Genomic DNA, 16,080 nt, shown 5'->3' with positions numbered 1-16,080 from the left:
TTTCTATAAAGGTTTATGTAAGTAGTTTGCTTGGTAGTGATAAATAAAATTGTAAATACCATAGGTTTCTAAGATATGTATATTAAAATAGAAGTACCATAAATGGATTAAAAAAAATTTATATGTTCCCACAAATTATTTTCTAATCAAAAACGTATGAAAAAAACTATTCAATGGAGTGAATGAGAGAAAAGATTCTCCAACAACATAGCATAAGCATATTACAAAAACACGAGGAATCATAATTACGGATGAGATTTCATTTATGCAAAATTAATAACACCACTTTCAGAAAAACATATGAAACAAAACAATTAAAAAAAATGCCTACGATCAAAAAACGAATAAAATCCGTAAATCTTGACTAGAGTGCATGAGACGAGGTTAGCCGGTCTATGGAAAGTCTAGACTTATCATAAGCCAGTGCAATTTTGGGTTTTTTTGAAAATAGTCATCATACAAATCAAAACTTGAAAAATAGTTAAAAAAAAAAAAATTCAAAAAAATAGCAACTTTGGACAAAAATGCCCTTAACTAAATTGAAAATTACGAAATATATTTTCTTTTACCTTTTCCTTTTTCCTTCTTTCTCAAATAAACACCCTCTCACCTTTAAAAAAACAACATTCTCACTAGTGAGCTTGTTTAGTATTATTCATATTTTTATATATCTATTAATTTAGTTTAACGTTATTCATTTAATTTTGTAGTAAAATGAAAGATGATGATATTGTAATTATGGTTTTATACAATGGAACATTGATGTGAAATGATGATGGTCATTGGGAGTATCAAAATAGTAAAAATATAATGGTTTCCATCGGTAAAAAATGCACAAAATCAGAGTTGTATGATGAAATTTTTAATTCTATTAAGATAGACCGAAATGAATATTTTTTTAAAGCTAAAATGGATATATGGACGATGTGAAGAAAACTTTTGTCAGGACCCGTCCAGAATTCCTCTTCCGGAACCATAGACAAGCCCTGATCCCAGGGAAATACCACCGAACCTTCCAACGGAAAATCCGGCAGCACCTCCCCTAAGGGATTTACTTACCACAAATTACCTGCACTGAAAACATACTTCTAAAAACATCCCCTTATTCCTCCCACGTTACTACAAATTGGTTCCACAAATAGCAGCACTTCAAAAATAAAAATACAGTAATCCAGTGCAAAAATAAATACAACAAGAGTGAAAGAAATAGTACAACTGCAATAAAAGAAGAACAGGGTACTTCACGAAGTAAAACAGCGATGAAGATCAAGTCTGCTCCGGATGAACACCGACAACCTGGAACCTAGAGGAACGAAATTTAAGAGTGTGAGATGCTAATCATCTCAGTGAGTGACCCTATCTACTATACAATATAATACCACGATAATACAGTAGATAGATAATAATTATTTAGAAATAATATTTTCTCTCAAAACCCTTACAATTCTCTCAGTTGGAAAAGTTCCCCTTTTTAAAACCTTTTCACAAAACCCTTGTTCGTAATCCCCAAAAACCAAGACATCAATTAATTCACTAAATATCAAATAGAATATAATAAGTCAAGCATCCGACAATTTTAATTCAAAGGAAATTAATTTATTGAATAATTAAGTAAAGAGAAAATTAAACCAATTTAAGAACCCCAATCAAATAAATACCAGAACAGTAATAATTATATTTTTAATTCCAAAACAGTTTCAAAATATTTATTTTAAAAATCACAGTTCTGAAAATCAGTTGATGCACCCACTATATACCAGTGGCGCCAACAGTACCCAGCGTCCCGAGGTACCGCCAGACAGGAGGTTATAGAAAGAAACCGGCATACGTTCGCGTGGCGTCCCACTGCGCCGCTGCTAACCTGGTGTCCCGGCCAAAGGGGGGTGGCCACCCTCATCCGATGGCAACCACAAGACAACCTCATAATATCACCTGCGCGCTACTCACACCCACCTGCGCGCTAATCATATCCGTGTGCACAATATCCATATCACATATATCATATCACAATAATCAGAACACCAGTACGTGCACGGTGCATCTAAAAATCATAAAACCCACAAATTTAAATTATAAAACAAATTTCACATTTTTCATAAGCATAGCGGGCATAATCCATCCGCTTGAACCGGAAAATTCTCCACAATTTCTTTGTAAACAATACCATAAATTCCATGATTTTCAAATCCACCAACTCCCAAATCCACCAATTCAAATATTCACATTTTCCCAATAGCATAAATAATTCTCGAAATATAATAATTAAATCTCATAATATTCCATGGGCATATTTTATAAAAATTAAAATCACCAACATAACCAAATATTTTCTTTGAAATATTTGAAAATCAAATTGTGCCCAATTTACCATTAAAACCATACCAATTTCAAAATCCTCAAATCCATAAAATAATTTCACATGGCATAATTTTATAAAATGTACATTTTCTTAAATCCAATAAATTCATAAATAATTCCACAATAAATTGAATAAATATTTGGCACATAGAATTTAAATTCCAAATATTTAAATCACACACATATTATATTCACAAATTAAATTCCCCAAAATTAATTTGAAGGTGGATCACTCACCTGAAGCACGCAATTAACCCATGATCCACTACGGGATCAATTATACGACTCACCGGTGCTCCTAGAATAAAATTCATAGACAGTCAAATAAATTAATATTTTAATCGGGTAAATAATACCCGGTACCCGGGGGGCTTAAACACAAACTTTAACCAAAATGGTCGAATGATATACCAAATCAAAGCTCGTGGAACGAGGATCACAAATCTGGTCTCCATCGACCCCAATTCCGCCGGAGGTGGCCGGAATTTGGCCGGAAAGGTTCGGCCGGTTTTCACTTCCTCGTATCTCGTAACCCGCTTCGAATTTTTGAGATTGGAGGTCATTTTTGAACTCAGAGGACCCAAAATAGGGGGAGAGGAGGCTTAATTGGGACTGGACTGGCCGGAAAACACAAGAAAAGAGGAGAGAGAAATTTTGCCGGCCGGCGGCTTCTCCAGCCCGATCGGCACGCGTCCGGCGGCCGGTCACCGTGAAAATTGGCAGCCGAGCTCGCCTCCTCCTTCCGCACGTCACTGGCCGGCGCGTGTACTGTATGGGTGGCCGGAATTTAAAAACACGGTGAGAGAGAGAGGGACGGGCGGGAGAGAAAAAAAAAACTGTGCGTGTTTGTTTTGGTCGGCTCGGGGAAGAAGAAGGGAAAAAGAAAAGAAAAGGAAAAGAAAAAAAGAAAAAAAAAAAACAGGTGTTTTCCCACGTGGGGAAAAGAAAAGAAAAAGAAAAGAAAAAGGAAAAGAAAAAGAAAGATAAATAAAATTAAAAATAATTAAACAATATTAATAATAATGTTATTATTTAAAATAATAATAAAAATAATTTGATTTAACACATGGTTGACATGTGGCATTTCACCATGGTGACACATGGTCACCTTCAGTAAGTCACACGTGGCACATCGTTACGCGTGTAAAAATAATATTAAAATAATACAGTATTTGAAAAACTTTACAGGTCCATAACTTTCAAACCACATGTCCAAATCGGACGTGCCGCTAGTCTACGGACTCGTATCGACGAGCACTTCACAACCATGCATAAGTCAACACTCAACCTTGCATGAATAAAAAGTCAACTTGGCATCCCTTGGACAGTTTGGACCTCAACTTGTTTTGCTCATAACTTTCAAACCGTAGCTCCGTTTTCAACGTGCTACCAGTCTACGAACTCGTGCCAACGTGTACTTCGTAACGGTACCTCAGTCAACCTAGAATTCCAACCGGATCAAAAAGTCAACTTTTGACCCCTTCGGTCAATGGTCAACGGTCAACCTCGGTCAACGTGCAAAAATTTCCGACATGGTTTAGGATGGGGTGTTACAACTTTGATCCTACCGAAATACGCAATGGTAGGGATGTGAAATGCTTTCTTCAAGAAATGAGGAATGGAGGGCTGACAATGATGCGACCTCCATTGTATGTTGAGGTAATTTTGAAAGTTGAACATGTATCTAGAAAAGTTCAAGAAATACCCTTTGCTTCGAATAGTAGAACTAATCATCTATCTTTTGCTCGTCCTCCAATTGGTGTTCGTCTACCATAAGTTCCTGAATCGGAACCTACTGAGGCTACATTTCATGACATTATAGTTCATGAAACTCAATTTAGAGATTAAGTTGATTTCTATGGATCCCGGACATCATTTATCATCCATGAAGGATGCAACCCATACCATCTCAATGTGCAAGTGTTATTGGATGTAAATGTAGCCGATGCATTAATGTTGGATACTATAGGTAGAGATGTACGAATCCATTGTCTTGTGCTTCGAATTATGAACTTTTAATTTAGTGTGTCATGATTAAGCATTTTAAATTTATATCATTCGACAATTATCATATACTCATGGATATATGTTCTTCTCAATGGTAATGCTTTTTTATGTTGTACAAATGATGTAGTATGTACTTAAAAATTTTAGTGTAATAATGTAATCCTAAATTAAAATAGGCATTATGGGAAAACTACGAAAATGAGAAATTTTGATCGTAAAGGAAGCTGATTACAAAATATTTTTTAGAATGTCTCCATTATTTTGAAAAGGAAAACAAAATGTATCGTACCTCCCTTTTTTTAATTGGTTAATGATTTTAAAAGTCAATATATTATTTTAAAAGTCAATACATTATTTTATAGGATTTTGAAAGTTAATGATCGTAAGTCCATCAAACTTTCAGTCATTGAGTCCATAACATATTTTGTTTCCGCTTTCATTTTTAATTTTTTTTACCCCAATATTAATTTATTCTTCTATTAAAACGGCCTTTCGACTAGCGGAAATCAATTTCTAATAGCAGAAAATTATTTTCGACAGGAGAAACTTTTTTTCCAACAAGAGAAAATATTTTTCGATTGGAGAAAATTTTCTAATAAGCAGAAAATTTACCAGCATCTACAATCAAAATGCACTTAATAGGACTGTGCAAAAATTAAAAACTAATAAAAATGTCACATTTTCAAAAAAGTAGATTAGTTATCTAACATCAAAATCCATCATTATGTTCGTAAAATGAACATGAAAACCTATTATTATTTTTACATTCAAAATTGACAAAGATTCATAATGACAAAGATTCAAAACCCATCATTATCTTTACATTCAAAACCCATCATTATCGTGGCTCATAATGACAAAGATTCAAAATTGAGCCATTTACAAAGATATGAATCATCTTCTCTAAAATAATCCATTATGAAAATTATCAACAATACTGAAAAACCATATAATGCAGCACAAATAAAGGTTCAATGATAAATTCTTTACCTTAATATAGCATCAACTTGTATAATATTTTCTATTTTATTTAGAGAAGCAACTTACATTAATGGGGGACAAAATCTCTCTCTCTCTCTCTCTCTCTCTCTCTCTCTTTGTGAGAGAGAGTGTGTGTGTGTGTGTGTTTTTGTGAGAACTTCAAATCCTTGTTTTTGTAATTTTTTGAGCAGTCACTTGTAACCGTACAATCTCAAATTTTGTGCTTCAATTTTCTACTCGTTCCATCACTTGCTCCTCCATTTCCAATGCTAAAAAAGTAAAAAATCAATATTAATAATAAAACTTAAATATTTATATATTTCTTAATTAAACTAAAATGAGTTTATTTTATGCTTATACAATTGGCAGGTTTTATAATGTACTCGCCTATTCTATCAATATATCTAACTTATCAAAATTCCTCTTTCAGTTTTGATGTGATTTGCAAGCCTAAGCCATAGTAGGTCTAGCATAGGATTATCATTAATAGAGAATTGCATGATACATTAAAGGGAAATCACTTATTTATCTCTAATCCTAAACTCTAAGAATAATTAGTATGCTAGCTTTGTTAAGATTGGTTTGCAAAGCCCACTGGGCATAAAATTGTTTGGAAAAGGATCATAACAAATATAAGACACTAGCAAATGCATAAGACAATTAACAAATATAGGAACAACATTAGCCTAAATGTAGAAATATGTGCCACTAAATGCATCAATGTATTTCATTTTCTTTGCAGTAAACATAAATACACAAATGATAGAAATATAAAACCATCCCCATCTTTAAACTACAGATCACAAATAAGCAATCATCATGATAAATCACAAAATATCATACATGTTAAATTGTGTTTAAGTAAATATCATTTTCAAATTAAGTTTCCAAATTACCATATTATAAATGTGGTTAGAGAGGGAGAAGAAGAAGCAGAAGTAAAAGCAATAAATATAATTTGACATTTGCCTAATTCTTTTGGGAACTAATGCTAGACTTTCTACTCCTACAACTCTTTTTGAAAACAAGGTTGGGGAAAAAACAATATCAATTAAATTTGATTCAATTGGTAAATAAGCATTAATATTGTTTATGAAAAATATAAATCAAAAGATTTATATAAATTCAAAAAAAGAAAAAGTTCACTTCTTGCAATATAGCACCTAGTTGATTATAGTTGAGGATGAAAAAGTAATTGAACAAATAAAAGATAATATATTGTGGTCCTTAATGGGGGGAATTTGGGGAGAAATATTCATTGTTCATCTACTGGTCAAAAAACTGCTTAGAACTCAGGGAGAAATATTCATTGTTCATTGATTGATCATAAATTGTTTCAACATCTTAAAATTCTAAAAATCTTGCAAGTTTTCTCATCCAACAATGAAGCCATTTAAAAGAAACTGAAAACTTATGATCTAGATATCTAAACATAATGTGTCCTTGATTTATTAGAATTAGGCAATGCCACTAATAAAATGTAAATGTCACTGGACAAGTATTACAGCTTAAGAATTTTCATTAATACTATAAATGGAATCAAAGTTATATACAATCTTTTGTTTTCTGACTAATTACTAATGGATAAAACTTTAGGTGTTTGATAAAATCTAAAATGCTTTTTCTAAACCTCGCTTAAACTCAAGCAAACACTTGAATAGTGGACATGAAGCCACTTTAATTACACAAACTCAATTTGCGCTAATTGCAACAATTTTGTAGCTCAATCAAGTTTTTTCAATGCACAACTATGTTCAACAGCTCAGGCCAAGCTGAAGATTTTTCCTTTTTTTCCTTTTTTTTTTCTCTCTCTCCCTCTATATTGACGAGCTTTGAGCTTTGGATTAGTTCAAATCGTTCACACTAAAGGCATCTAATAGAACAAAAATTTGAAAATAAGAAGCAGCAGCAATTACCAAGATAGCAAAAATCTCAACAAACTAACTAAAATTCAAAATATTTTAGAATTGTTTTCACCAACACAAACATAGACTTCCCAACCCCCATAGAAACTGCTTTTGCCAACACAGTTTAGTACGAATAGTGTTTGCAATGCAAATTATTAGAAAGAAAAAAGAACAAACTGTGGTTGCGGCGACGACTAGCTCCTAGTGGGACGACGGTGGTGTGAGGACAACGATGGTGACTGAGAGGTTGGAGTAGGGCAACCGATGGTATGAGAAGGCTTTACCTTTGGGTGTCTTTCCTTTGCCTCTGGATGGCTCTTAATCAAATGACTTTTGATAGGGCAACGATGGGCAAGGACAAACCGGCAAACGGGAGGAGAATTTTGGTCACAATGGTGCCAATGATGGTGTTTTTCGATAAGAAGCAAAGCCCTATCTGTGTGTTGAAAAGGAAAGTAGAGTAAAAAAAAAAAAAAAAACACCAAAAACAATAAAAGGAAAAAAAGTGTTTTAGTAAAGATAAAAATAAAAAGAAAAAAGAAAAGAAAAGACAAAAAAGCATAAAAAAAAAAAGAGTATTTTAGTCTGGATATTAAAGTTAGTTAATTTTTAAAAAAATTAAAATTTTATCATTTTTCAAATTTTAATTTGTATGATGACTATTTAAAAAAAAAAAAAAAAAAGGCCAATTTTACCAAAGATTAAGGAATAGTATTGGATTGGACCTCCAAATATCATGCGGCCCAACTCTATTTATAAAACGAGACCCATTCCATGGAGCCCATTTTTCTGTTCCGTCTTTTTCTTATCAAACGCAGGAGCTCTGTTTCAATGGTACGTCTTCCATGGCCTTTCCCTCTGCCAACCTCCTCAAGACTTCAACTTGTCACCACTTTCTCTTGCTTCAACCATTTTCTCATCCTTCCCAATTCTCCTTTTTCATTCCGGAACCACTTCGACTTGCAACCACGACCAAATCTCTCTGCTATTCTAAACGACAAGTCGTTCCAAGATCAGCTCTTCGAGAATGGAAGGAGTACGAGGAAGCAGTGAAGCGCAAGGACCTTGCTGGAGCTCTTAGGTTTTTGAAATCCATAGAAGACCTGCAGAGGCCAATTGAACCTGTCAATAATGGGTCGTTTCCAGCTGAGTCAACCCGGTCTCGGCTCGGTGAGTTGGGGCCGTTGGGGAGGGAGAGGGATTGGGAGGTATTGGACACGTGTCTGAATGCTGATGATTTGAAGCTTGTGGGGAATGCTTATGGGTTTCTCAAGGAAAGGGGGTTCTTGCCCAGTTTCGGAAAATTCAGGAATATTGGTAATCAAGTTGTTTTTGGAAGCATTTACTTGGAAATGTTTGAAATTTTCTGAATTACTGTAATCATTTATGTACATTTAGTTTGGAAGTTTGGAATTCATGAAATAGTTCGATTATTTTGCCCAAACTGCTGTTTTTTTACTCTAATATGTGTAGAAATATTACCCCAATTGATTGGAATTTTAGTATTATTTGGTTCAAAGTTTAGTCTTAATTGCAAATTTCTAACCTTTAATAGCCATTTTATCGGTGTTATTCCGGATTTTTTCTCAAGTATTAGATGCTTAAGAAAGGATTATATCTTATTAGTTTCAACTTGGTTGTAACTTACATATTTTTCTTATGGTCATCTTCTGCAGTTTTGGAGGGGCCAAGAAATGTTACGCCAACTGTTTTGAAGGATTCAACTGGTTTAGAAGGTTTTTATATGAATATGTACCATGGAATTTCTTAGTGAACCGCCTGTTTCAATTTCCTAAGTGTCTTTCTTTCTTTGTTAGTCTTTGCTGATTTGAGTTGCATGTTTTGCTATGGTTTTGGTGTTATGATTTAGGGGTTTCCTGGTATGATTCTTACTCTGTATCGTTTCCCTTTTTATCCAGTCACAAAATTTGCTCCCAAAAAGTGGGGTCTTTCAGAAAGTTCTAGTCCTGTTTTGATTGGATTTCTTGGCGGGGCATCTTTTCTTGTTTGGCAAGGTATCGATCTTAGACCTAACCTTGCTGTGATATTGGGGTTAGCGTTCATAGATTCTATCTTCCTTGGTGGTTGTTGTTTGGCTCAAATATCAAGTTATTGGCCTCCAAATAGGCGCAGGATCCTCATTCATGAAGCAGGGCATCTCCTAATAGGTAAAGTCTTCTCTTCTGATGCAAATTTCATTGTCAAATTCTACTAAGTTTACTTTTTTATTGAATACCAGCTAATAACTCCCAAATTTACAAACTTTTTTATCCGAATGTGTCGACATTAGTTTCTTTAACAACCATATGATATCAAAAATGCATTCTGACACAGCAACTGTAACACCCTATGTAAATAACTGATTCCTCACTGTTACTGCAGCATACTTAATGGGCTGCCCAGTGCGTGGTGTGATTTTAGACCCGATCGTAGCAGTGCAAGTGGGCATTCAAGGACAGGTGTTGTTTTGAGCTTTAAGCAGATCAGTGATAAGACCATTTGCTAAACTATAATAATTAACCTCTAGTCCTAGATTTCCATATATCTTAACTCATAATGATCAATACTGTTAGAATTACAAGGAGAGCTTACATGATTATTATTTTATAGGCAGGAACTCAATTTTGGGATGAGAAAATGGCCAATGATCTTGCTGAAGGGCGATTGGATGGTATTGCTTTTGACAGGTAGGTACGCATGAAACCATATGTAAGATTAGGTGAAATAATTGCTTTTTTGTTCAATAGCTGGAAGAAAAGAACACACTGATGTAGATTGGTATAGATGAAATTCTTTTCCTTTTTTAAACTAAAATTTAAAGGATTTCTTAAACATGAGAATCTGTTAGACCCCAATCAATATATAATGATAAAACATTTAATGCATAACTAGCGATTATTCATCTTTAATACAATACCATTTTCAGGTATTGCATGGTGCTCTTTGCTGGCATTGCTGCTGAAGCTCTTATTTATGGTGAAGCAGAGGGCGGAGAAAATGATGAAAACCTGTTTAGGAGCACCTGTCTTCTTCTGCAGCCCCCATTATCTATAGCTGAAGTACGTCTATAACTATTTACTTGGTTTTCTGATATTTTGATAATCATGCTAAAACTTTGCCATTTCTTTTGCATCATTGTTTTGAGAAGATGTCAAATCAGGCTAGATGGTCACTTCTACAATCTTACAATCTGCTCAAATGGCATAAACATGCTCACCGAGCTGCTGTTAAAGCTCTGGAAAGTCGTAGCAGTCTAAGTGATGTAATTAGGAGAATTGAGGAGGCAATGGCAAATAGTAATTGAATAGGAAAAGCTGCAATAAGTTGGCATTCTATCCTGTTTTGATCATGAGGTACCATTTGTAATGGGCTTCTTTTCTTCTTTGATCGATTGCCTTTTTTCCGTGTTGCTTCTCATATTACTCTAAATGAAACACTCTTTTCTCTGTTGGTTACCACGCATGACCAAAGCAAAAGAGATCAAGAGTGCAGCTGGCGATATATAGACTCCATTCTTCACTGCTGGTTGCATCAGCTGTCTTCACAAGGTGACATGATCGACTATGCATCTTGGATCAAATTTCCAGGATCCATAATGAAGGCCGTAATTAATTACTTGTTGCTCCTCAAAGACACCTCAAGAACAGTCAAATTATAAGAACAAGAGGATGACAGATCACTACCAAGCATTCCACTTTAAAGAGATAATTGGAATAGTTGTTCACCAGCATTTTCTGATCTCGTAAGTTGTATACGCAGTTCCTGATTTTTAGGTTAAAATTTGTGTACTAAACAGAATCGTTGTTCTTAAAGTGCTGTGAAATGTAAATCAAGAAGAAAATCTCTTTTCTTCCGTTTTATGTAATTGGTAATTGTTGATTTGTCTGTCAAATATTTGTGGTACTCTTGTTACTTTTGAAATGCATTAGGCATCATATTTTATGCTTTCTTTGGGGTTTCGATTTTACCAGGTTTGGCTTGAATCACTATAAAGGAATGTTGCAGCTATGCAGATCAGTTCCTCTATGTAAACTAAGACGTGCCTACATTATGTCTGTCTCTTTTAACGCCACTTCTATCCCATTGTGTTTTTCAAATGAATGAGAAAAACAAGAGTTTGAATGAATCGTAAATTTTAGTTTTCATTATTTTCTTAGAACACACCATAAATGATGAGAACGTCAAGCTATTTAAGAACGTCAATTAAAGGGTATATGGGAGAGCTATCTTTATGCCTATACGTACTAGCTCCCAAAGCATATGTACAATTCATTTTTATTTGTGTATTATAAGTTTTTTTAATAGCCTGAGAGTTTTGTGCACTATTTGGTTAATTGAATCTTGTTAATTGTAATTACCAAAAAATTAATCTTATTAATTGTAGTACTACTTTTACAATATGGCAGACGACCGTACAAACAATATATTCTCAATCATTTTATATTGAGAACGTCAATATATTCCTATTATAAAAATGATTTATTATTAATGCCAGTGCAAACACTTTCTTAACTAAAACATAATTTATTATTGCATCTTAATACGCTATGTGGAGAAATTAGTCCAATTTCGAATCAATACCATCAAGAATTATCAAGTTTTCCATTGTCACATTTAAGAATTAAGTAATAATGTAATTTATATTTATTATTATTTAATTCTCTAAACAAATTCAGGTATTGTCATAACAAAGTGATAGCCAACTTCTTCTCTGAACAAAAATGTTTAGCTTTAATATTATTTATTTCAAAATTTCATAAAGATTTTAGATTATACCCTGATTGACTCTCGTTTTGTTGGGTTTTATTAGTTGGATGATACTTTACCATGACCATGTTGTATGCATCTGCTTTGATTTTTGACTAATAATATATATATATATATATTCCAAAGAAATTGTTAAGCTTTTGATGCCTGGAAGATCAACTATTTGTCTATTAAAAAGAATTAGACTGCTAAAAAATAAATGCTATGTAGTTTTATCACTAAGTTCCTAAATAAATCCAATTTGGGGAAGGTTAGCTATTTATTTATTTTGTTGTAAATAAAAAAAGAAAAAAAAAAGAAAAAAAGAATGATTCTCTTTTTGTTAGAAAATCATTCTCGTTCTTATCATTTTCTTCCGTCAAACCATTGAATCAATATCTTTAGGTAGTAAATAACTCTTTTTCTATTTCAGTTGAAAAGATAAATATACACTTTTAGAGATAAAATATGCCGCTAATAATTCTAGAGCTCTTTATCTTCTTCTATATTGAATTTTGGATATGTACATTTACATTTGTAGCTGTATTTTTCCTAAATATCTACCTAATAATCCAAGTATGAGGAAATGGATAAAAACTTCTAATGCTTTGGATTTCAACTATAAAGTTGAATATCTCTAACATTTTTTTTTTATCTTTTATAAAAATATTATTTATTATTATTAATTATCGATCACCATAAAAATTATAAAATTCAAATGCTAGATGATAATAAACAAATATATAAGAGTTATATTATCTAATTGATATTTCATTTGGATTTTAGTATAAAATCAATATTTAAGGGGAAAAAAAAATATATATATATATATATAATTACCGTTATTCATCCCACTTTCTTTTTCAACAATTATTTTTTTATCCAACCAAATAACGACGGATGCATTAAACAAGGATTTCTTTTTGATTTCTTGGAAATTTTGCTTTATCTATTGCGGGTATGATCAGCAAGAATAATATTCGATAGTGACTTTTATTTCAAAATTTCTTTATAATTAATAAAAATTCTAGACAGAAAGATAACCAAGTTTTTGAAGGAAATTCATTACATTTTCTTGTCTTTTATTATTTTTATTCTTACCTTCCTTAAGAATATATGGTAACTTTGTAGATTAGTTGCTCCAAGTTAATCACTTGCTAGCTTTATTTCTGTCTCTTTCACATCCCACTTTATCCCTCTCTGTTTGCTGCATTGTGTTTCTTTTTTTGGAACAAATGGGAAAAAAGAGTTTTACTGAAATCTGGGGTCACTGCTGCATGTATCGTAAATTTTATTTTTCATTAGTTTCCTAGAACACAATAGAAAGAAAAAGAAAATTCGATGTAATTTAAATTTAATAATTTAATCGAACAAAAGATAAATTATTCTGCTCACAATTTAAGATTTATCCTATTAAAATGGTATTTTCGAAATGATATATAGCCTATATTTATACTTATTTATAAAATTTATGATATCCAAATATTTTTTGAAACAACATTATTCAAAACATTTTTTTTTCCCTCTATCTACGCTTTTTTACATAAAATTGTATACAAACTCAATTAGTGGATTTTTTATTATCAAAAAATACAATACTAATAGATTTCTTAAATATAACTTGTGAAGTGTATCTAGAAATCAAATAAAATGAGTAAAAATAAATTTTATTATTTGTTAACAACAAAAAATATGGATTTCAAAACTCAATTAGTTGACAAAATATATAATATACTAATTGAAAATCTCAAGCAGTTCATGACTCCCCCAAGACACCGATCAAACAACATTTTTACATCTTTTATTTAATTTAAAGAACTCGTTTTTTTGTTTATACACTTGTTCCGATGGTAGAACAAATGGAAATATATCTCTAAATCTAATTTATTTTGTGGGTGTAATTTATAATACCCATGTATTTTAGGCGTGTTAATATCCATATATTTTGCTAAAAGAATAGTAATCAATTCAATAAATGGGTAATGAATGAGGGACCATTTAAATAAAAATCAACATCTTTTTTTTCTTTTTTTCTTTTTTTTTCTTTTTAATCTGACTAAATCCATTAATGGTGAGCTCTTTCAGGGATTGAAGCTGTCTAAGTGATAGCACCATTAAATAATTTTGACAATCACTTGGACACATGAAAACGACGTGAAATGCATGATCAGCTATGAATTTGGAAGTATATTCCTCCATAAATTTTGATAGAGAGGTCCTCAGAGTTCTTGCGAGGTTAGAGTCTATCAAGTACATCTTTTTACCTTTGTTCTCTTTCAGAATTATCAGCATGATGAAAGCAATCTCACATAAAAAAAAAAAAGCTTAGTAAGTTCCTTTTTAATCTCATTAATTTTATTACCGACATTATTCAAAATCATATTCATTGTTAAACTAGACCTTTGTTTTATTTTGATCAAATTTTTATAATAGACCTAAAGTATTAAGACTGTTTTCAAATCAAGTCTTTATTATATTATATGCTTTTAGTTTTTTTAAAGTTTACTTTAAAAAAAAAAATCATAACAACTTATAAAATACTGTCGTTGTGTATTTTTCATTTTTAGATATTTAACATTTTTATATTAATATTTATTTGAAAAATTATTATATCATTATCATTATTAATATGAGAGGACATCATGCTTTATTAAAATTACTATCATTATTCTTATCTTCTACCTACTTAGTGTAATCCATTTATGTATGTTTTTTAGTATAACAATTTTATTCCAAAATGAAAGTAAAAATAAGAGTTAACTAAGTGACAAGAATCATTCTCAACTTTCATGATTTTCTTATAACACACAAAAAGAAGAAGAAGAAGAAGAGTAAAGGTCAATGTAGGTAGTCGATAATTCATAGTATTCTATTCAATTGAAGAGATAAATATGTACTTTTAGAGATAAAATATGTTGGTAATAATTTGTTAGCTTCTTCATCAAAATAATATTTCTTCAAACTAAAAATTATCAGGCTGTGTTTTTGGTTCGAACGGAGTTTTTGGTTACCATTGTTTAGAATGTAGTTTCTTCTTATCCTTCTGTATTGAATTTCATATATACACATTTATCCAAAAAAGAAAAAAAAAAAAAAAAAGAATTTCAGATATGCATACTTGCACCTGTGACTATCTTTTTGCTTATTATGTAGATATAATGTGCGGAGAGCTGTCTGGCCTTTCCAGGCCCAGATCTGTTGTGGGGGATCCAGCTTAAGGTCCATGTCCACCATGGTCTAATGGGCTAAGCCTAAGTGAACCATCACTCCGGCCTTTATCTGAATCAAAAAAATTGATTTTAACATCTTTTAGTTGGAAAATTTATTATCATTGATTGTTTTGGTGTGTCAATGCCTTTGTAACGATCCTAATAAAGTATTTAATATGAGAACGATATTGTATAACAATAATATTATAATTATTAAAATATTCACCATTTTTGGTTTTGGTGTATATTTCTATAACGATACTAATAAAATATTATATATGAAAGTTATATTTAATAATAATAATATAAAAATTATCAAAATATTTATTAAATTTATTTATGAAATAATATTTAATTGTTCCTTTTTTTTTTTAAGTTTTTAATCTATATGTATAAATTTTTAACAAATAATATATTTGGTAAATAAATTGAATGCATGCAGCTTCCAAAGAAAATCAATTTGTTAAGGGAAAAAAATGATTTTCGACCGTTATTCATCAATGTCTCTTTTTCAACAAAATTTTTCTATCCAACTAAACAATGACCGTTTAAGGACTTCTTCTGTTTTCTTCAAAACAATAACTTTTATTTCAAAATTTCTTTATGATCAAGATTTTTGAAGGAATACATAATGTTGTTCTTGACCGGTTATTTGTCCCTCTCTATTTCAAGGGAGATTTTCTACCCAACCAAACAAAAAACCTTAAACAGAAAGTATATAAAAGAGACCAGATGTATATAATAATGTTTCGTTCCATGCTGTTGAGCTGTAGCTTTTCTTAGAAGGTGTATTAGGTCAGAAACCAAAACAAATGTATATATATTAAACCACAGAAAGATAAAATAAAATAATAGTGAAAGCAAAAAAAGAA

General features: G+C 31.6%; 1 protein-coding gene and 1 long non-coding RNA gene across 4 annotated transcripts; one reads left to right on the top strand and one right to left on the bottom strand.

The window, feature by feature from the left end:
* Positions 1-5,329: 5,329 nt before the first annotated feature.
* LOC125422312 (uncharacterized) lies at positions 5,330-7,726 on the bottom strand. The gene is made up of 2 exons (XR_007240758.2): positions 7,431-7,726; positions 5,330-5,615 (listed from the first exon to the last, which is right to left on the bottom strand). It is a non-coding gene; the product is annotated as an uncharacterized LOC125422312 (long non-coding RNA).
* Positions 7,727-8,045: 319 nt separating this feature from the next.
* LOC107417897 (uncharacterized) lies at positions 8,046-11,201 on the top strand. Of its 3 annotated transcripts, XM_048473176.2 has the most exons (8): positions 8,047-8,570; positions 8,930-8,989; positions 9,173-9,421; positions 9,636-9,712; positions 9,864-9,940; positions 10,180-10,312; positions 10,402-10,606; positions 10,725-11,201. In XM_048473176.2, exons 1-7 carry the CDS (start codon positions 8,099-8,101, stop codon positions 10,555-10,557), a joined length of 1,224 nt encoding a protein of 407 aa, XP_048329133.2. In that variant the 5' UTR covers positions 8,047-8,098; the 3' UTR covers positions 10,558-10,606; positions 10,725-11,201. The 3 variants fall into 3 exon arrangements, with proteins under 3 accessions (XP_060670734.1, XP_060670735.1, XP_048329133.2); XM_060814751.1 differs by lacking the exon at positions 8,930-8,989 and having other exon boundaries at positions 8,046-8,570; XM_060814752.1 differs by lacking the exon at positions 10,725-11,201 and having other exon boundaries at positions 8,046-8,570; positions 9,868-9,940; positions 10,402-10,586.
* Positions 11,202-16,080: the final 4,879 nt, after the last annotated feature.

Source organism: Ziziphus jujuba, chromosome 2 (genome assembly GCF_031755915.1).
Source record: "Ziziphus jujuba cultivar Dongzao chromosome 2, ASM3175591v1".
In the NCBI taxonomy this organism is placed as follows: Eukaryota; Viridiplantae; Streptophyta; class Magnoliopsida; order Rosales; family Rhamnaceae; genus Ziziphus; species Ziziphus jujuba.
This window is presented reverse-complemented; position numbering and strand designations above follow the sequence as displayed.

What these genes read in the sequence shown, in the direction of transcription:
- LOC107417897 (XM_048473176.2), top strand. Translation starts at nt 8,099, where the DNA reads ATGGCCTTTCCCTCTGCCAACCTCCTCAAGACTTCAACTTGTCACCAC. An exon ending in AAGTGGGCATTCAAGGACAG is followed by an intron (nt 9,713 to 9,863) that starts GTGTTGTTTTGA and finishes ATTATTTTATAG; the next exon opens with GCAGGAACTCAATTTTGGGA. An exon ending in CCCCATTATCTATAGCTGAA is followed by an intron (nt 10,313 to 10,401) that starts GTACGTCTATAA and finishes TGTTTTGAGAAG; the next exon opens with ATGTCAAATCAGGCTAGATG.